The sequence below is a fragment of the Cyprinodon tularosa genome, unplaced genomic scaffold (assembly GCF_016077235.1).
Source record: "Cyprinodon tularosa strain WSP-4 unplaced genomic scaffold, ASM1607723v1 ctg187, whole genome shotgun sequence".
Lineage (NCBI taxonomy): Eukaryota > Metazoa > Chordata > Actinopteri > Cyprinodontiformes > Cyprinodontidae > Cyprinodon > Cyprinodon tularosa.
Genome location: NW_024038657.1, coordinates 709,612 through 731,670, shown reverse-complemented (window position 1 = coordinate 731,670; position 22,059 = coordinate 709,612). Strand labels below are relative to the sequence as shown.

General features: G+C 39.4%; 1 protein-coding gene across 8 annotated transcripts in view; it reads left to right on the top strand.

Moving 5' to 3' along the window:
* camta1a (calmodulin binding transcription activator 1a) overlaps window positions 1-22,059 on the top strand; it is a 418,830-nt gene that overhangs the window by 364,993 nt on the left and 31,778 nt on the right. For 7 of the 8 annotated variants that reach the window (XM_038282729.1, XM_038282723.1, XM_038282722.1 and 4 more), the window contains 5 exons: window positions 985-1,138; window positions 8,380-8,520; window positions 15,315-17,581; window positions 19,466-19,592; window positions 20,081-20,215. In XM_038282729.1, the coding sequence (XP_038138657.1) occupies window positions 985-1,138; window positions 8,380-8,520; window positions 15,315-17,581; window positions 19,466-19,592; window positions 20,081-20,215 (2,824 nt within the window). The remainder of the gene's footprint in view (window positions 1-984; window positions 1,139-8,379; window positions 8,521-15,314; window positions 17,582-19,465; window positions 19,593-20,080; window positions 20,216-22,059) is intronic. The other variant, XM_038282727.1, reaches the window with a different exon arrangement.

Below are 22,059 nucleotides of genomic sequence, written 5' to 3'. Positions count from 1 at the left end.
TGAATGTATGCCACAGTTTTCTGGTTTTGTTTTATGTATTTATCTTTCATTTTTTGTAGAGTATCTGTCATTTCCCCATCCATTCACAGTGATGCACATTCCATTTCATAAAACACTCCATGAAACACTGAAAACATAGAGGTTTGTGGTTACAACATTACATAATGTAAAATATTGCAAAGGACAATCATAACTTTTGCAAGACAACGCATGTCTTTTGGTGTATATGTGTCTTAAATTAGTTGGCTGAGTGGGAGTTAAATGTGATAAACACTGTAAAAGGGACATACCTTCCATAAGTGTTGGGCAGATAAAGTGAATTGATGTTATTCACACCTGCATAACATTCCTTTAAACGCTACCTATTATTCATAAGCTGTCAATTTAGAAAATGTTGTCGAGGTAACCCAGTGATCATTTGTATGAAGTAAATTGTTGAGTTTTGACTTGGTAAATACGGGCAGAGTTAATTGAGGGCATCATCGCACTATGTGGGAGGATTTGACAAAATGCCATAAGTGTGTTATGCTGGCACACATTGTAATTAACACACGTGCAAATACATGTGTGCACATTAGTTCACCCGCTGGTAGGCACGTCCAATCACATGCATTTGCAGAATCAGAGATACAGCCAGACACATACTAGAGAATTTCTGATCCTGGATGTTTCTGCTACTTGGTTTTAGGGATCAGCATTTCCTCTTCTTGTTCTTGGGCTTTTCTGTCGGTATGAGGTTTACCAGAGTAGGGTTTTACACTTAGCTACATTTACCTCACATTACTCAGCTTCTTTTTCCCACAAAAGCACTCAGATCTCTACTCAGTTAATTATGCACTACTACACGGGAATGGTTACCCTTCCTATACAGTAGGAGAATAATATGATGTCTTTAATCTTACATGTGTTAAGAAACAATACAACAGACTATTGTTTGATCACTCTGGGTAATCTGCTCTCCGTTTTCTTCTGTTTTTACTTTAGAACCCAGACATCGTGCTTGTCCACTATTTGAATGTTCCAGCCATCGAGGATTGTGGGAAACCATGCGGACCGATCCTGTGTTCCATCAATACAGACAAGAAGGAATGGGCCAAATGGACCAAAGAAGAGCTGATTGGACAGCTAAAGCCCATGTGTTAGTATTTGCACCAAGAACGTATTTTAACCAATTTCTGTCACCTGAAATGTAGACTTTAGCTGTTCGATTTGATTAAAATATGCCCAGAACAGTCTTAATGGATACATTCTATTCAGTTGGAGAGGGACTGGCTTTTTAAGCAGGATTTTATGTCCACCCCTATGAGCTTATAATTGGATCTCTACAGTAAGTGCCCTTAGCACCTAACTCTAGCAAGCATCTCCAGCCGATATTCCTTAAATACTTTATCACAGTATCCAGTTCCCGGAGCTTTCTGCTGCTTCTGGGTCAAAGTTCAGCTCTTTCCTTGACCTCTGACAACAGTATGGCCAGTCTGAGACAGCAACTCTCCTCTGTCTGGACCATAGAAGCAGGCAAGGCATAGTAGGGGCAACAAGCTGGTTATTGATTCATGTTAGTGCATGTGAGGAAGAATATTAGACTCACCAGAAATCCCCTGCCACCCCTTCCTTGGCTCTTTCTGTCTCCTTCCTTCCTGAATGGATTGTTTCCCTTTGTTATGAGCCATACAAAAGATCAGCAAGTTGCTCTGTGTGCTTTTATGACGATACATCTGGGCATAGACTGATGTATGGCTTTGGAAAAAGCAGGAGTTTTGTCTGATGATGATTATTATATTCAAAAGGGGAATTCATGGAGGCATTAAAAAACTTTTAGTTCCCGTAAGATTCCTTTTAACAACCAGACTGTGATTCTGGTGTGTCTGTCAAGGGCCAGCAGAGCTGTGACTGATATTCCAATGGCCAATTATTGGCGATGTGGCCAGGTGAAGAGGAAGGTGTCAGCAGCTTTATAAGTGCACTCACATGCCGGCAGCATACTGAGTAGGCAGTCCAAGCCATCATCAGTGAGATGTCGGCTATATTGTCACCCTCAACACTGCATTAGTTTTAAGATGTTTCAACATAAAGTCTTACCTCAGGACAGCGTCAGAGCAACAAAGATCCACTATATTCATTACATCTGTGGCTTAATGTACAAATCAAGCTCCATTTGCAATAATGCGTGAAGTCATTAACTTTTGCGGTTGTTGGGACAAAGAGTCTGAGAGTAAGATGCCTTCAAGCTGCCAGGCAACATGGGGGTGGGGGGGGTTTAAAGAGCAAGAATTCCCTCTCCTGATTTATTTCTGTTTTCGCTGTCTGTCTTTCTTCTTCTCCTCTGTTCCCTTTCCTTACCCCTTACTTCTCAAAGACAGAGCGTGCCAACGTACTTCTTATTCGTGGAGAAACATTGCCATCTAGTGGTGATATGATATATCAAGTCCCCTTTCAAATTATAGTTTTACCTGGGGCGCATTAACTTGACCATGCCTTACTTTGTCTGATATTAAACCTTAGCTTGAACCTTATTACAGGGTACCTTTTATCAGAGAAATATATTGTTTCAAATTTACACATTATGTATTTTCTGTAATTATTTGGCTTTAAAATAGTTTATTTACTCTAAAAAAGGCTAGAAACATACATATATATAAAGTACAGATCCTTCTTCATTATCAGAATTGTCCAATATTATTAGAGCTTTAACAAGTTCATATGAAATGCAAAAATCTTGATGCATCCATTGTAGAGAATCAGATTTTTGGTCATGCTATCCTGCACAAGTATTTATTGCCCTTTAACTTTTCTTTTTTTTTTTTTTTTTTTACACCATTTATTTTATTTTCACAACTATCTACGATATAACAGCTTTAGGTCGTATTTAATAGACAGTGCCATAGAACTGCATGAGTGCAAAGTAAAAGGAAATTCATATTCTTATACTCTGGAACCCTTGAGAAAAAAAATAGTACTACTAAGAGACTTTCGAAGTTGCCTAAAACAGTCCACGTGTAATTTAATCTAAGTTTAAAAACTGCTTTTCGGTGAGAGTATCAGCCAGTTGTTAAAGAACACGAACCACTGTGAGGAGAAACTTGATGTTTCCAGAGAAGCTGTAGAAATTGACATCTTAGGTGGAAAAATCCATCGATCAGCTAGTCATGACTCCACTGATATGGACTTTATGAAACAGTGGCAGGAATAAACCCCCAAAATATTTACATAATTACTATTTGCCACTATGTTCTGGACACAAGAGAAAAAAAGACGTTTTAGCATTCACATGAAACCCTTTAGGTGGTCAGAAAACTAAGACATAACACCTCCCTGAGTCAACTATCCTCTATATACTGAATACTGATCAGTCCTGGAAGACAATCTTTTATAGAAGAGCTTTAATGGTACTGTTTGGATTGAAACAGTATTCATGTGTTAGAATGTCCCAGTCAAAGTGAGAGCTCGACTTGAAACCTGATGCTTATAAAGGCTCATCTTCTAATCTTACTAAGCCTGAGCTATTTTCCAAAGATTAATGGCTAAGTATTCCCCAACACAATAGGTGGTAGAGAAATACCCCAAAACACTTACCATTTTAATTTTTAAAGGATGGACATTTTAACATCAATTTGTCATTTTATCCCACTTAATACAACATATTGGGGGCTTTCGATGTGATTTTTAAAGTGATAGATATGATAACATTTAGGAAGTATTAATATGTTTCTAATTAATTCTCTTTACTTGCTGCGGTGCTATTTGTTTGTGAACAGAGTGTTGCTTTTATACCAAAATGTTCTTATCATATCGCATATTGTACCATATATATTATCTTGACTTTCATAACTACATTAAATAGCTGACTGAACGAAAGAAAAAAGTGAGAGAATTGATCCACCAGATAAACAGGATCCTTCTCTTTTTGACTTTGGTAAAAACACTTATGCTTTTTGTCTGTGAACAGTTTTAACGATGCTCTCGCCTTGAAGTTCAAGTACAAGCTCTGGTTAAATAAAGGCTGCATCAGGGATTGAGACGGAGTATATACTGGCATCAGTTCCAACACAGCTAGCTTGATTTCCTTTTTACATTTGCTAAAACAAACACACCCAGTTCTACAGCTATGCCCAACAGCTTTACTGACAGCAGTGCTAACAAACAGCGACAGGCAGAACAGCCTGCTGGGTGGATGATTTGGGCTAAGAGATGTAAAGGAAAACTGGATGGACTATCATAGCTTCTGTTGGAAGTGTTGTATCCATGTATTTGTTCTGTGTAAAATGTTGCCATTTGTATGACATCATGCACTCATCAAAATTATCATCAGACTTGGTTGCTGCTTGGTTCCTCTACTCTTTCTGCCTAAGTTTAAGCGTAATGGCGCTGCTCCTGTCATGTCAGCTTTGGAATAAAACAGTTAGTGAGAAGAGCAGACAGGCAGACATGGGGGTAACTGTACATCAGCCACCCAGAGCCTTCAGGGGTGACACTCATCTAGATGAGGAGGACTGTGGCAATCTGGCACTAGCGATTAGGAAAGAGAGATGAGATTGTTAGGGCAAAGGTATAGCTCTTCTTTGGGTATAGAATTTGTTGTGTTGTGCACTTGCTGTTAGATTGTTAGAGTCAAATTAGCAGAAAGGACACTTCCGTAATCTGCAGCATGCACACAGGTTTCCCCATGAACATATACAGAAACATTTTAGTTATGCTGCGATTCCCATAATGTCTTTATTAGTGATTTAAGCATCCACTCATTTGTGCAATTTGCATTGCATCTGTCACAAGGTTAATGGTGAGTGAATCCTTGGCGTTTAGTCAAACCTCCAGACAAACAATTATTTGTGCAGTAATTAATTTGATATTAGATGAAACTTCTCTTTCACATTGGTTATCTATAATTTTTTCACCAATCACTTAGAAATAAAGCCTAAATTAATCTTAGTGTTTTTATAACCTACCCCACTGAATTATCAGGGGATTTCAGCTTGATCATGGCAGCTCTACTTACATCTGCTGGTGATAATTTGTAATCTACCAGAAGATCTTAAAGCTTTCATGTCTGATCTTCGTCTCAGCCTTCAATAATGTTTTCCCCATTTATTCACCTAATTTAACATTTTATTCTTTCATTCACTATACAGTTCATCCTATTATCTGATTCCCGTGTCCTTTAGCCTTAAAATGAAAACAGCTAATTCTTAGCTTTTTCTCAATACTCCAAGCCTCTCTCTCTCCTAATATATTTTTCTCTTTCTTTTTTTAACCAAAGAGCTGCTGAAGTGTAAAGAACTTAAATTAAAGCTTGCTTGATTTTGTCTGATAGTCTAAATATGCTTTTACTCTGATATATTACCTTTTTCTACGGTTGAGAGCCTGAGCACTGTAGCACTCAGTGGTGTCTCCTACCAGGCTTTTATGGCCACTAAAAAGCACTGTCTATCCCATCAGAAATCATGTCGGCTTGACAAGTGGAGCAATAGAAAGTATTAGCAGGTCCCACTGAGCCATGACTGAAGGAGGGAGGTAAACTTTCCTGGAGAAAGGCTTCTTTTCTCACTTGGTACAGCAGCAGCTGCTTGGTAATTTTCCTCCCCACAGGTTTTAAGAACAAAGTAACAAATCTGGGCGGAGGTTGAGATGAGGTCAAGTTTTCATCAGTTTCATCAGCGCTTATGTGCAGAATCCTGTAGCAGAGCGGCAAACACTGAGACAAGTGAATGGAGAAAGAAGTATTACAACTAAAAAGTGTGCCCCAATGAGACATGTCACTTTACCCTTCATACTCTTCATCATGATGTGTGCCAATGCCATATAAGTTGGGTTTTCTGTAAATTATTTGAACAGGGTTTTTTTTTCGTCTTTATTAAAATTGTAACTCATTAAATAGGTATGATGCGTTAAAACCATGATTTTGAGGGATAACCAAATACTGGTTATTTAATATAAGTCTAAACCCAACAGGCTTGATATTATTTATGCACTCTAAAATACATACGCACATTCAACTAACATTAGCCAAAATCTTCCTCACAAAGTTACAGAGAGCGTGTCATTTTTAAAGCATCAGCAAGCCTCTTAGCATAATTGGAAATTTTTGTGTAGATTTGTTTTCTATCTGATGGGAAACAGCAGTAGAGGAACAAACCTTTCACCAGACTGGGAAACCGCTACCAGTATGATGAGTTAACTTTAGTCCTGCAATCTTCGTAGTCATCTGATTCTGTGGGTTTTGGTAAAATAGAGATCCTCAGCATTATTGTAGAGCTAGCAATAATGCAGCAACAGTGTGACACTGTCACATCAATATGAACCAGAGTATCTGAAAAATGTTTCTTCCACATTTCTGAAGTAATACAAATAAAAGATAAGGCAGGTCAGAAGGTTGGAGGAGAATTTGGCCTTGTACCTAATAAATTGATCAGACAGAGAACTTTCTGTTTTGTTCATTAAATTTGGCCACTTGGGCTTTTTCATTGTGGATTACACTTTAATCCTCAGATAGTCATTGAATTCTACCTAAATAATAATAAAGCGACACAATTGTATCATGGAAAAAGTCCTATACCTCGACTTGATGCAACAGAATAATGAAACTCATCATTCTAAATAATACAAAACATGGGTATATCAAAAGCACTGAACGAGACTTTATAGGGCTTGATATTTAATAAAATGCACCTATTTTTTTTATTTTAAATTATTAAACACACAATTTGAATGTATTAAATTCAGATACTGTTTTGGATCTTTGTCCTGTTAGAACAATGCTTCATATTAAAGTCACGTGGCTCGCTTTGTATGCTGAGGAAGTTTCCTCGTACGGCACTTGATTTGACTATTTGGGCACCTGAATTTGTCCTTGCACATAGGTAAAGTGTAGACAAGCACAACAAAATCAGGGTGTAGTTCTCCCCTTGTTGCAAACCTGTCAGAAACAGTCTATCTTTTTATTTGTTTGTCTTTTAAGAGGGTGGGAGCTGTAACACCCACTGCCATAGATGTGTATGGTCTCTCTGAATGCTGCCTCCCCTTCTGAGACAGTAGGTTCTCTGGAGGTCCCTGAGAGAGAGATGGGGAAGGAAAATAATCCTCTGGTTGGTATTAATAACCCTCTGTTGTGACTTTTTATGTGCCACAGTGTTACAAGCTACTCAGAGTTATAGTACGTCACTCAATAAAGCTGCTGTAGAAGCAGTCATCAGCTCCCTCTTCAAGGATTCTCAGACAGTGGGGCCGCTGTTTGGCCTTCTTTTCCTCAGCCAAGTTATTGGAGCTCCATTTGTTTAGGACCAAGTTGTTGTTCTCAGAACACAGCACTGGCCACTGGACCCCCTCCTTGTAAGCAGTCTCATCACCTCTGGAGATAAGGTGGTGTCATCTGCTGATTTAAAGGTTAAGTTGTCTTAGATGGTGCAGGAATCATGTGGACTGCCAATATTGGGGCTGCAGAAAGATGGGGACCAACTTCAACTGTTTGTACGTGGTCAGCAGCAGGTGGTGCTTCGATGTCCTATGTTCAGTATCTTTACTGTCAGTCTCTCCAGGAGTGGTGCAGATGGCATCCTCTATCATCAATTAGACTTGGAAGAGTAAGTTTTGGTGTTTCTTTCTTAGAAGTTATACACTCTAACTAGAGATGTAATAGAACCTATTCAAACAAGGCAAATATTAAAATAACAAAACTGGTTTCATAACACATAATATAGTCTGATAATAAGCTCCCACAATACCCTAACATAAACCCTATTCACAGTTTGTTTAATGTGGTTTACAATCAGGTCTGTGCCATACAATCAACCTACTTACAAGTCCATCACCAATAATAGCACTCAATATCCAGAATGAGGGCAAAAGCTATTTGGCTACAAAAACTGTGAATGTAGTACAACTCTTTAAAGTGCATTATTCCAAATATTAGTGAATGGATCATTTTTAGGCCTGTATGTATGCTCCTGACCCTTAGAGAACATTCACAACTATGAACTCTAACGGTGGGCCAGTTCTTGTTTTAAAAATTCATTGTCCATTAGTCAAGTTGTTGTAAAACCATTTCACGCTAAAATAACTATCCAATCAAATGTATCTTTTTAGATAAAATCCTAAGAGCATTAAACTCTGTGAGTAAATGTACTTCTTACCAGAACTGTTAGGCTTCTTATTATAAGGAAAAGTTAGCTAAATAAAACTGCCTAAAACAACATAATCACAACACCAAGTTAGACACTTGGAGGTCTCTGCATTACTATGCCACTGCGTGCTTTAAGAAAGGTGTTGTAACTGAACAGTAGGGACAACTGGCAGAAAGACAGGGGCAGTGGGTGGGGGTGGAAGGCTGGCGTGGCTGGTGGTCTGTTGGACTGGCTGACATCTCTGTCTCCTCCTCTCTCCCGGCAGTTCATGGCATCAAGTGGACTTGCAGCAATGGGAACAGCAGCTCTGGCTTCTCAGTGGAGCAGCTAGTACAACAGATTCTGGACAGCCACCAAACTAAGCCACCTCCCCGGACTCACAACTGCCTCTGCACGGGTACCCTGGGTAAGGGCTAGTGGGCGGGGCGTTATCCTTTTATTAAAAAAAAAGAACAATAATTTGCAGACAAATCCCAACACAATGGTTTGTGTGATAGATAAAAGGTGTTGTGTGAGCTATATATATATATATATATATATATATATATATATATATATATATATATATATATATATATATATATATATATATATATATATATATATATATATATATATATATGGGGGACTAACTTCTAGCAATCAGCCCTAGTGGGAGCAGGGATTATCATAAAACCAGGGAAATATCTCTAACTCTGATATATATATATCTAAAATATATCTAAAAAAGTGGACACCCAGAAGGTTACGATTTGGGGATAATTAAGCAAATTGTGGGAAGAAATTGAAGCAAAAGTTTAATCTACATGTAGAAAGCTTGAAAAGCCATAGCTTTTCCACACTGTGTGAAGGTGGAAATAGCGGGTATGCGTTTAATGGTGATAAAGAAGGTACTACTTGGGCCCTAAAATGTCGCCTAATCCAAGCATATATTCTAAGAAAATTCTTAAAAATTTTATTATTAGTATAAAATACAGGAGATGTTGCTGTTGGAAGGCATAAAAGAGAGTACAAAGAAGAAGTACTACATGAGGGGCAAAAGGTGTTTCACATATTTCACTTATTTTGATTAAAGAAAAAACATAAAACAGTCAAATCATGTTACATCTTTATTTTGTAAAAAAGATGCAATTTTATTTACTGTTTTATTTCTTCTATTATCTAACATCTTTTTTGTCTAAAACATACCTGACATGCTTCTACGGTAACTTCCATCTTAGTCAAAGGTGTTGTCAGCTGCTTTTCATTAAAGCAGCTGAGATTCAATTTTGTGTTTCACAGTTTATGTAATGTAACAAAACACTGAATGTTTATAACTCAATACATAAATCATACTACAGATATATCATTTTATAAGTCATCAATGTGCCTTATTGATTTTAAGGTATTGAGAAAAAAATTGTGAACATTTTGCCTCCAAGATAGAAAAAGTTGTCTGTGTTTAACATAAGGTTTTATTTTGTCAGTTATTAAATACATTATAGTTACACTCAAACTACTTGTAAAAAGAAATGTTCAATGTAGGTTATATTGATGTAAATTGACAAAGCTTCATATTGTTGCTTAGCATTTCACTATTTAAAGGGTACAGGAGCATAGATGGAAATGTATTTAGTGGTTTAATTGGAAGAAATAAACATGCATGACATTGAAAATAGTTATTACAACAGAAGATGCATTTTTTTATTACATTTTTTTGTAGATTATGGCTGATACCTAATATAAATTCAATATATTTAAAAAAAAAATTACACTGATTTTAAGATTACATAAAGAAATTTAAAGAGAGGTTTTGAATTAAAAAACATGGGCATGCTAGAAAATATGTATGTTCATGTGCAGCCTTCAGTTCCTCTGCATTATAGGTCTTGTTGTCTCTTATCTTCCTCTTGAAAATATACAGATTCTATGTGGAGCTTAGGTCAGAGCTGTTGCTTGCCAGTCAAGCATATTAACCATGGTAGTGGTAGTACAGACCCGGTACTGGTACTTTGGGCTGTATGGGCAGATGCCAAGTCCTGTTGGATATTGAAATCATCATATCTATAATGCTTGTTGGCAAAGAGAAGCAGAAAGTTCCTACATTTTCCTTGCAGAAAGCTTCTATCACCTTAGACTTAAGAAACTGCATGGATGGAATACCTCCTCAGATAATAACTGATGGTTAAATTTTCCTATTGAATCTCAAGCAATTGGAACTCAGTGCCCCTCCGCTTAGGGATGTCCTGTGTTAGCCACATAGAGAGGACATCAATACAAGGACTGAGTGTGTGAGTGACTACATGACTTCTGTGCAGATAACACCACCCCTACCAGAACAGCAAAATGCTTTCCAAATAATAAACCATAGATCACAAGTGATCTGAAGCAACTGTTCAACTAGAAAAAAAAAACAAAGCAGAGACAGGGAATAAATTTAATGTAGACAGAAGAAACTTAAGGTCAAGATAAGAGGAAGCAAGGAAGCATACAGGACGAAGCTGGGAAACAATATCAGAGATGTGTGGTCAGTCGTGAAGAAGATCACAAGCTTCAAGCAGAGGGATGATCAGACAGATGGAAGTCTGGACAGAGCCGATGAACTGAATACATTATTCAACAGACTCAGTTCAGGAACAACCTCAGCATCCTTTTCTGCCCAAACTCACATGGACATCCTGCCCTCTTCTGGCATTGAATCCTACTTCTGATTTTATTGTCAGCCAAGTCTGCAGATGGTGCTGCTTCGTCTGACTTTCACCTGTCTGTCTCTAGAAGTCAAGTAAAGAGGCAACAGGAGAGGCTGATTCATAGTAAGTCACTCATTCAGAGCATCTCTGTGGGATTCTGGATACAGGTCCAGTGATGTGGAAGACCATCTGCCTTGTTCCAGTGGCAAAGAAGACTCAGCCAACAGTCTTCAGTGACTATAGACCTGTTGCTCTGACATCACACATCATGAAGGTCCTATAGAGACTTCTGTTGGTTCACGTCAGCAAGCAAACAAGCAGATATAGTCGGGCTTACACTGTACGATTTTTTTTGCCCTTTTCGGGGCGACTTTCCAGTCGTGCAAGAATTTTTCGATCAGCCCGACTTTCAGCCTGATTGTGCAGTGTAGTGTAGTGTACAGGGGATAGATGAGTCCAAGTAGCGTCATCTCTCTGCGGAGCTCAGTCTGACTTGGTTTTTAGACATACAGTGTGAGCAGGTAGATCACATCAGAGCGTCATGCTGCACAGTGTGAGAACATACATCGTGACCTGTGAACTCACGCTGTACGACGAAACCCTATAAGGCTATAAGCCGGGCCTACACACTGTGTATGTAGCAGGACCCCCTGCAATTTGCTTATCGCTTTGATTGAGTTAAAGATGCCATCATACACCTTCTTCAAAAAATCCACTTTCATTTAGACTTCCAGTACCAGAACAAGTCTTGTCATCTGCAGAAATACAGAGATGATTCTGAAGGCAAGGCAGGGCAGATGATTGTAGATTTCAGAAGAAACTGGAACAAGATAAATCCTACTAACATCAAGGGAGAAGAAATGGAGGTGGTGGAAGAATATAAATACCTTTGTGTTTATCAGGACAACATAGTACACTGGGGATGCAACTGTGAAGCTGTCTACAAGAAGGGACACAGCAGATTGTACTCCCTCAGGAAGCTTAGGTCCTTTGGCGTTTGCAAGAAGATTCTACATAACCTCTGTAAGTCTGTTGTGGAGAGTGTGAACTCTTTTGCCATCCTCTGCTGGAGTAACAGTATTAGAGCTAATGACGTAAAAAGCCCAACAAGCTAATTAAGAAGGCTAGCTCTGTTTTCAGGACTCCTCTAGAACTTCTGGAGTGTCTTCATTAAGAGGCTTCTCCAGACCCGGTGCAAGACATACCACTACAGGAGATCCTTCCTGCCTACAGCTATCAACATCTACAACATTTGGATAAAAAACAACCTAGGAGTTGCTGCAACATTTAATTTCCCTTTGAGATTAATAAATTATCTTTGAATTAAATTGCATTATTCCTTTAAATTCCAATTAAAAGACATAAATGCACATGCATTTAAAACATGGCCTTGGACCACTTAGCCAATCTCAAGGCTGTGGTTATTCCTATTTATTTTGTACACTTTCTATTACATTTTTCCTTCCACTAAATTTTCAGTTTATTTATTCGGGTAAAAAGATCTGTGAGTCACCAGTTTATTAAGCAATAGTCTTTTATGTAAAACAGTCAGTGGCTGTCTGCTGAACAACTATTAAATGTTTAATTAGTTGTAACTGATAATTAAATTGAAAGAAAAATTAATAAACTAGAGAGCTTCTTGAAATAGGTATATCAGCTTTTTAATAACTTGTAATTTTATACAATGCACCTGTATATGATAAACTAAACTTAACTTAACATCTCTATTTGATATGGTCTGTGCCATCAATATTTAACAAAACATTTTCTATTTGTATTTGCTCTTTCTAAAAGCAAAATAATGCATTCATCTTTAAAGGGGTCATAGAATGATTATATAGGCTATTTGGTGCTGGTCCTTAAGCAGGGGCGTTGCTAGGCACAAAGCTTTACTGGGGCACTGGCCCCCTATCGCATATGCCCCTCCTTCCATACACAAATACAGACAAGCACACTGCCCAACCCTGATACATTCCAACCAAAATTACCAGTTGAGATAGTAATAAGTGTAAGAGCATATTTGTTTTAACAAACATGAACATTTTCAACATTGCAGCTATAAAAAATAAGACATTACCAACTTTAAAAATAAAACGTTTCCTTATACACATTCTGAAGTAATCATTAATTTCTAGGTTTCAGAGTTTTAGTTCAGGGGAAATGTTAACTCATCCTGAACTAAGTTCAGGATGAGTTAATTTTTTGAGCATTAAAGTGTACCTCCTATTTTTCATTTTTGCAAAGCGGTCAATCACTAGACTGTGACTCAGCTTAGAAAGTTCTTCCTTTTCAACTGATAAAATAGCAAGATGATGGAGCCTGTCTTGTCCCATTGAGTACCTTGGCCAAGTGTGGAGCTTTCTCAACACACTGAATGACCTTTCATAACTACAGCTTTTGACTGGGATTGTGAGGGAGATCTGGATGACCTGCGTTAGTGTTGGGAATATGATGTTATCAAGCAAGTTGAAAACACACTGCATATCCTTGATGACAAGGCTTTCTTTTTCAATCATAAAAAGCTTTCAAACCATTTTGAATTAAACAAACGTTTTTTTACTCCAAATTTGTGCTGGGGATAGTGGGACAACTTCACTTGTTTAGGACCATCATGCTTTCCCCCTAAGTCACTAATGTCCCCTTTTATTTGTGGAGGCTGGTTGTTGCATCCTCATCACCTTCATGGTCCTGTCTCTCATGTCTCTCACCTGTCCCTTGCCTGTCAGTCTCGCCTCATCCTCCCTTTCCTACTCCAGCACCTTCATTCTCATCCTCTACAGCAAACATTAAAAAAACGTAAATCTATAATTATGTAAATATCAATCATATTGCTTATAACGTCCCTAATGTAACTGCTTAGCTTAAATCACTAATTCATCATGGGACCTTACCTCCCTCTCTCTCATCTTGTTTTACTGCTTCCCTGTCTCTGCTTCGTGTGAGGAATTTCCTGATATCCATCTACAAACCAATGCAGTCATTTTCAGTTAGTAGCCTATAAATCATGTGGTTTCACTGGGAAAATATTAAAATTGACAGGTAAAAAACATTACCAGAACTAAAAATGCGTCGCGGCCGCACAGTGTCCCATCCAAAACAGTTGAGAGCAGTGTGTTAGTTTACCTGCAGTTCATGCAGTGACATGCGCTGACGTGGGGGCGCTAATTCATCCTCAATTTGGAGTTAACAACACACTTGCTGCGCGTTGGAATTATCTAAATTGATGCATTAAAAAATGTAATACTGTTGCAAATATTCATGAGATTTATACTGGGGCACAGCTCATTTATACTGGGGCACGTGCCCCAGTAAATGGGGTCTGGCGACGCCGATGTCCTTAAGGTCTCTGAATAGGGTGTATAACATTGGTTGGCCTGAAAATGGCATATTTGCTGTTCTATGAGCCCTAATGCAAGCCTGGTTAAGAGCCTTAGATTGAAAGGATAGGTTTACTTCCTTTTATGCTACATCATGAATATTTAGATGAGCTTGCGCTGATTGGTTTGTTTACAACAAGCGAAGCTGTTGAGCAAAGATGCATCATAGCAACACGCACTCATGGTACGGTGACCAGACGTCCTCTTTTTCCCTGTCATGTCCTATTAATCATGCCAAAAAAAAAAATGTTGGTCGACTTTAGGATGTTGGTCGACTACAGTGCAACCAACCCCCCCACCAACAACCCCCCATCCACACCCCCACAAACCGCCCACCACCACCGCCAAAGACAACCGCCACGCACCGTGACCCATATATACACACGTCATCATTAATATACTAATGTATGTCACTAGACATGGACATACGTTAGTATATTCTGCTGTAAAATGAGTAATACATTTTCGTTTTTTCCTGGAGGATTCAACCTATTTCACGGGATTCACAGCTTTGAGTGGTAACTAGGTGACTGTCAGACAGGAAACCAAAACTAATTGGGTTATTTTTCTGACTAATCCAATCAGCGCACTCTCTGACAACCAGTCCCCTGAAACGCTTGTTGAACAGAGCATCGATTTGGACAGATACACACAGGTTTCACAAGCAACCTCCTCCCCACATCCCTCCCTCTCTTGTTGTCTGCTCAATCGAAGTAGTTCAAATCCGCACATGGTGCAGGAATTATTGTTGGTCCTGCATGCTCTCACTTGCATTAAAAAAACACCACCTCGCATAGTCTAACATCCGGGACAATTTATCCGACTCATGGGCATTTGTGAATAACTATCTATCTAAGGTCGTAGACTGAGAACCTTCATCAGCATATCTATATCAAGGAAACTTACAGAACTTCCGGGATGTCTGTTGCCAGCCCCCACCCCCCCTCCTCCAGCTGAGAACGGGCGGCTCACAGCTCATGGCTCTCTGCTATATTCAGAATGCAGGTTGTGCCATTTTCACAGAGAGAATTCATGAATTCCAATAATCCTACAATTTGATCATGTACTGTAGCTGTCTTATTGATGTTTTTTTTTTTGATCAACATTTAAAATATGATGATTTTAATCTGTTTACTCTTTGCTCCTTTATATAGGTGCAGGGAGCAGTGTACACCACAAATGCAACAGCGCCAAACATCGTATCATCTCCCCCAAGGTGGACCCCCGTTCTGGCTATAGCAGTGGACACTCTGAGGTTCAAAACAATGATGTGTCTGAAGGGAAGACCGAACACAGTGCCCATGGTGGAGGGAAATCCGGAGGGGGCACTGCCAGGGAGAAACGCAATGGCAAGGTCCACAAGCCTGTCCTCCTGCACCAAAACAGCACAGAAGTGTCATCCACCAACCAGGTGGAAGTCCCTGACACTACACAGAACTCCCCAGTGTCCATCAGCAGCGGCCTCAACAGTGATCCGGATATGGCTGACAGCCCTGTTGTGACAGGAATGAGCCATGTTCCCTCTGTCATGTCTGGACTGTCTCAGAGTGTCTTCATGTCTGAGGTTACTGGAGAACCTGTCTATAGCATGTCTCCAGCTGGGGGTCCAAATGCTCATCTGATGGGTGCAGATGCCACTTCACAAGGGTTGGTTTTGTCCATGACTGCTGATCGACACAAATTTGCCTTCCCTGGAGGAGGAGGAGTAGGGGAACCTGGGACTACCACTGCAGGGGATAGTCTGTCTATGTTGTCCACAGCTGGTGTTTCTGAAGAACTGGTGCTAACCAGCAGTCTCGATACTGGAAACATCAAGATTCCAGAGACTAATATGAACTTTGATCCCGACTGCTTCTTGAACAACCCCAAACAGGGTCAGACCTATGGGGGCAGTGCTCTGAAGACAGAGGGTAACTCGTCCTCAACATCCTCTTCCTCCAATGGCAGCAGTAGCACCAATGGGAGTCTCCAGCGCTCCCCGAACATGTCAGACAATAGCTACCCCTTCAATTCAGCTCTCGTTAAAAACATCAAGACAGAAGACACCTCATTTGAGCAGCAGATGAAAGAAAGTGGTTATCAGGTCGGAGGAGTAGTGAACTGTGGTGGTGGTGTGTCATCTGGTACTGGATCAGGTCAGGGCAGTCTTAGTCTGACACCAACAGGCACGCTGCTTCCTTCAGGAGGGGGACTCAGTCCTAGCACCACTTTGGAGCAGATGGATTTCAGTGCCATTGATGCCAAGCAAGAATATACTTCTAGTGCTACCCCAGTAAGCTATGGTCAGGCAATTCCTAGTCCACATATGCAACACCAGAATCGTTCGCCTAGCTTCTTCCTTCAGGAGGCTTCTCAAACCAACCAAGCGCAGCAGGGCAGGTCCAGCATTAGCCAGAAATCACATCTGATGGAGCACAACACCCATGACTCTGGAGCTTATATGGGGCTGCAAGTGGTAAAGACTGACTCCCCTGGTAGCAGTGGCCACCTTCATCATCACCACCAGAACCAGACACAGCACAGGGCAAATTGCAATGGAGGTTCACCCACAGAAGGGTCCGGCCAAGCAAGTTCTCTACAGCTGCTTCAGTACCAGGGGCCCTTTCCTGGACTAGGATCAGAACATGAAGAGGTTGTTGGTTTAGAGCAATCTGGTAATGTGAATTCAGCTCAGACTGGAGCCACTGAAAATGGAGGCGAGAACCTCCTTAAGCCAGGGGATCACATTCAAGCATGTGGCACAGGAAACAGAGAAGGAGGGAGATCGGAGCACTACCTGCAACAGGCTTCAGATGGTGCCACTGGAGGGGCTGGAGCCACAGGTGAAGGAGTTACGATGCATAATGGAAATAGTGATGGCGCCAACCGCACCCAGCAGCTACAGCCTCTCCTCCATGGCACAAGTATGGTGCAAGGACTCTACAATGCAGTGGGGGCTCATCAAGGTCTGAGTGCAGCAACTAATAATGGAGGAACAGGTGGAAGTGGCATGGAGATCAGTCTGGACCACTTTGACATATCGTTTGGTAACCAGTTTTCTGACCTTATCAATGACTTCATCTCAGTGGATGGTAGTGGAACAGCCATGGCTGCTGGCAGTGCCCTGTATGCTCACCAGTTAGCCACATCTCACAACACTGAAAATCAGAACACAGCAAGTGGGCCCACACAGGAGGATGGAGGAGCCAGAGGCTCAGGCTACAGCCCTTCAGAGCTCTGCCTTCAACCTTGTTGTAGCCCTCAGTCTCTAAGTGGAGGTGTAGGAGCAGGGGGCAACACTGGAGAAGCTGGATCATTGTCCTACATGAATGTTGCAGAGGTTGTTTCTGCAGCTGTTGCTCATGGGGCTTTGGGAATGTTGCAGGCCACTGGCCGCCTCTTCATGGTCACTGACTACTCCCCAGAGTGGTCTTACCCTGAGGTGAGTGATATTACTCTTTCCTTTTCTTTTTTCTTTCTTTCATTGTTTCTTGTATGGGAAAACAAACTTATCTGAAATCAAAGACAAATTATTTAGTCAGTATTAGAGGAATTAAAATAATATCAGATTTACAACTAAAGCATTGGTGAACATCCCCTTTGACTCTTACTTTCTTTTGCAAACTTTTATTTTGAATGTCTCAGTGAATATTAGTTTTCCATGCAGTAGCCATAATTTGAATGATCACACTGTCCCAGTTGTTCTTATTAAGTCTTTAATAATACATTTACTAACTTTTAAAATTTTATCTTCCACTATTAGTCTACTAACTTAGATTATCTAATAACGAAACTTCTAATCTTTTACTAAATAACAGCCATTCTGACTCTGGCAATGAGACCAACTGGTTAAAAGTATTTCATGAAAGGAAGCCTATCAATGCATCATGTTATTGATTTTAAAATACCTTCTTCTGTACAAGCATTTGACAAAACATGTTGGTGGGAAGAAGCTTCAGGAGAACTAGAGTTCTCCCAACTGAGTGGGGTGCTGAGAAGAGAGAAAGTATGTTACATAATGAGGGCATGTTTTTATATATAGGACAGACAGAATATATAGAGGTAACAGTGGTGATAGACCTTTAAGTTGCAAACCGTAATTTGTAGAATTTGCAAAATTTGGGATTTTTTTCACCAATAGCTTCTCAAGGATTAGTTACTATGAATGATTTTAAGGTGCTGCTTTGCCTATGTAATACCTCAATGTAAACTCTAGAGGGCACCACAGCCCATCTAGTCAGACTTGGTGGATTTTGGGGGAGAAATATCAATGGATTTCCACATGATGGCAGCAAAGAATAATGGAATGAAGTTTTTAGCCACCTGGGTCAGTTTATGTTTTGGTCATTTCATGTTTTCTTTATTAACTGATTTTAAAAAACAAAAAAAGACGTGTTTGTATGATTTTTGTTTTAAAATACAGAAATAAAACACAAAGCATTTCTGTTTTTCTTTGTCAAAAAGGGATGAGCAAGTTTGAGTTATGGTTTGTTTTCTTATTTGGATTAACATAAAATTAATTTAATTTAAAATAGAAATTAAACATTTCATTTTTAGAGACCAGATGTGGTCACCTACTTAACAACAGCACCAACATGACAGGGAGCCATTGTTGCTATAGCCAAGGATTAAATGTCATCCGAACTTTACTCAGTTGTGAATTTAGACATGGCAAATAAGGATTGTCATCCAAAGAAGCAAATATCACAATTAAGTGGAAGACTGCAAACATGTTCTGCAAGAAGCGTGAGGAGATTTTTCAGTAAAATTGATTAAATATACTTGCATATGTTTCCGTCAAGACTGAGGACTGCTAAGCAGCTACCATCAAGCCTTCATCCATTGAAAAACATTCACCTGCTGATTTGGTAACCTCCGTTGTGGCCACAGCAGAATTGGACAGACTAACAAAATCAGTGCTGCTATACAGTTGGAACCACCAACTGGCATGGCAGTGAAATGTGTTGCCCAATGACACAACAACTGAGATGGTTAGAGCAGGAGGTGGAACCCACTGGTTAAAGGATAAACCCCTAGGTCCTGAGTTTCATGCAGAAATCTTCTTCCTTCCAGACATTCTTGTCATATCTGCACCCTGTCACATTTGGTGCTCTTGTGAAATAAGTAACAACATCCTTCATCAAAAAGCCACTTTTTTATTTCATTGTTTTATAAAAAGCATTTCTAAAAAGAAAAGAAAATGACCATACCATAGACTGGCCCACCTGCATGAGTTTCTACATGTTGGTACTCTAGCTGGAAGGTTAACCGTACAACATTTTAGTCCAAATACGCCTGCACACTTTTTAATTAGATGTGTTTTCAGGGTGGAGTGAAGGTGCTGATCACTGGTCCCTGGCAGGAAGCCAGCTCAAATTACAGCTGCTTGTTTGACCAGATCTCGGTTCCTGCTTCTCTCATCCAGCCAGGAGTGCTGCGTTGCTACTGCCCAGGTAGCAAAGAGGAGACTTGCAATATTTCTATAATAACAATATTTATCTTTACAGTTTTTGCTATACAGTAATCTAACCTATTTGTTGTTTTTACTGCAGAGACCCTTCTTAATGCAGATTGCATTAAGCCATAATTTGCTTGCTAAATTTGCTAAACTTTAATAGAAATGAATTGAAAACCATCACTATAAAGCTGTCCACATTATAAAAAAAGAGTCACTGTTGTACATTTAGTAAATCTTTTTATTTGTCTATTGGATGATGTCTCCATGAATATCTAATTTTGGTATATTGGTGCTACAATGTTTAGCATTTTAATTGATACCTTTATCCTGTTTTGAATCCAGTAAAAATAACCCTAGATAATTAAATCTGAAACCTCTGAAGTATCCATGCAGGGTAGTGTTTATTTGCTCTTTTGATAAAGATTGCGTTTGTGATACTTTGAATATACTCTAATAGATTCTTATCGTCCCTTCCATGATCAGCTCATGATACAGGTCTGGTGACGCTACAGGTGGCCATCAGTAATCAGATTATCTCCAATTCTGTGGTATTTGAGTACAAGGCTCGGGCTCTCCCATCACTGCCATCCTCTCAGCATGACTGGCTTTCTCTGGATGGTAAGTCTTTTTTACATTTTCTTTCCTTTGTATTAGTTGGTTGCAGCGATTTTTTAAAATTATTTATTATTTCCAAATGTTCAAGCCTGTTTTGTAAACACCCCCTTTGAAGTCCTAGCTATCTACTTTTTTTCTCATTTTCTTATTTTTTTTCCATGTGGCTTAATAGCGTTGAATAATGTTTTAAGATGGTCCGAAAAAGAGGAGCTATCTAGTGAGCAGCATTTGTTTATAACTGTTGCACTGTTGTCAGAGGAGAGTAGACTTTTAAAGTGTAACAAAAAGCTTCGCTAGCACATAAGAATCTAAATTGAAAACATTTCAAACTTTGAAGCTTGTAGGTGACAACAGATGAAGAACATGGAGGCTGCTAATCATTTAGGATGCAAGATTTTAAATTGATGCTCCATCTCAGACTCATCAAAGTTGGATAATAACTGATTGGAAAACCTAGACTTCAGCTACAAGATTGAAATAGTAGAGTCAGAATTTGGCTTAAACGACATAAATGCATGGATTTATCAGCTATTGGTGTGCAAGGGGAAGCAGTTTGTGGCCCTGTTGTCTTACATCTGACAGAAGGAAATTCCTAGATTTAAACCCCGGCCTGGGGTCTTTCCACATAGAGTTTGAACATTTGCCCGTGTGTGTGGATTCAATCCATTCACTTTGGCTTACTCCCACAGTTCAAAACATGACTTTATCTCTATGTTTCCCTTTTATGTGAGTGTCTGTGTGCATGGTTGTGTCTCTCTGTGTTGCCCTTATATGGAGTGACAACCTGCCCAGGGTGAGTCCTGCCTCTCATCCTATAATTATTGGTAACAGGCTCCAGCTGCTATGTGACCTTGTAAGGGTAAGACCACTACCTACCTGTTGCTGACCATGTCCATCTGATGGAATCAAGAGTCTTTATTGTCATTATGTAACTTTAATGACATTTTTAGAAACACAAGAGTAAGAATCCTTTGTAGAGACTGCAGAAATGAAAAGAAAAACATCCTTAAGAAGAAAAACAAAACTTATCAAAAATTAAACTCTTTCTTCCATCCATGGAAAAAACATGTATAGACATATAGCATTTGGTATTTATATAAATAGTAGCTGTGCTATGCATGGACTGGTGGTTTATTTGATCGTCAGCAGGAGTGATTATGTGTGTTAGTGATTGAATTTTGTCTATCTGAGGAGAAAAGTGTGTTTGTCCATTTGTCCATGTGAAGGTGACTGCAGGGGGACATTGCCTTTATAGCTTTAGGAGAAACACTGTTGAGTATTTTATTTGTTTTTGGTTTAAAGCTTGTTTACCTGATGGAAGTGGATTGCCTGGGTTTGTGGGGTGTATACCAATGCTTCTGACCCTTTTCTAGGAGCGTACAGCATTGACTGAGTCCAGATGCTGGAGACATGACCCCACAATCCACTGGATGTGGTTTTTACATTATGACTTAGAAAATTCTCATTGTCTATAAAATATGTTGGGCATACAGCTGTAATCATAACAAGAACAAAACCACAAACCATACAAAATAGATGCTGTTTATTTTTTTACAGCAAAAGGGTTTTTATCCTGTTTTATCTTTAAAAAATATTTTGTGGTCATTGGATTAAAAACTGAATTGATGATTCAACAAAAAAAAAATTTGGTTTTGACTGTAACTTTTATTATCTAATCAATTGCAAGTTGGTTTGACCTGATTTGTTATCTGCTGTCTCTGGCATGTTTACATGTGAATTTTAATCTATTTTGTGTTACTTTTTAACTGTCCTTCCTCAGCTGATTATTTAGCCTGCATCAGAGGAGAACACAAAACAAAAAAATCAAAACAACAACAAAGATCTTG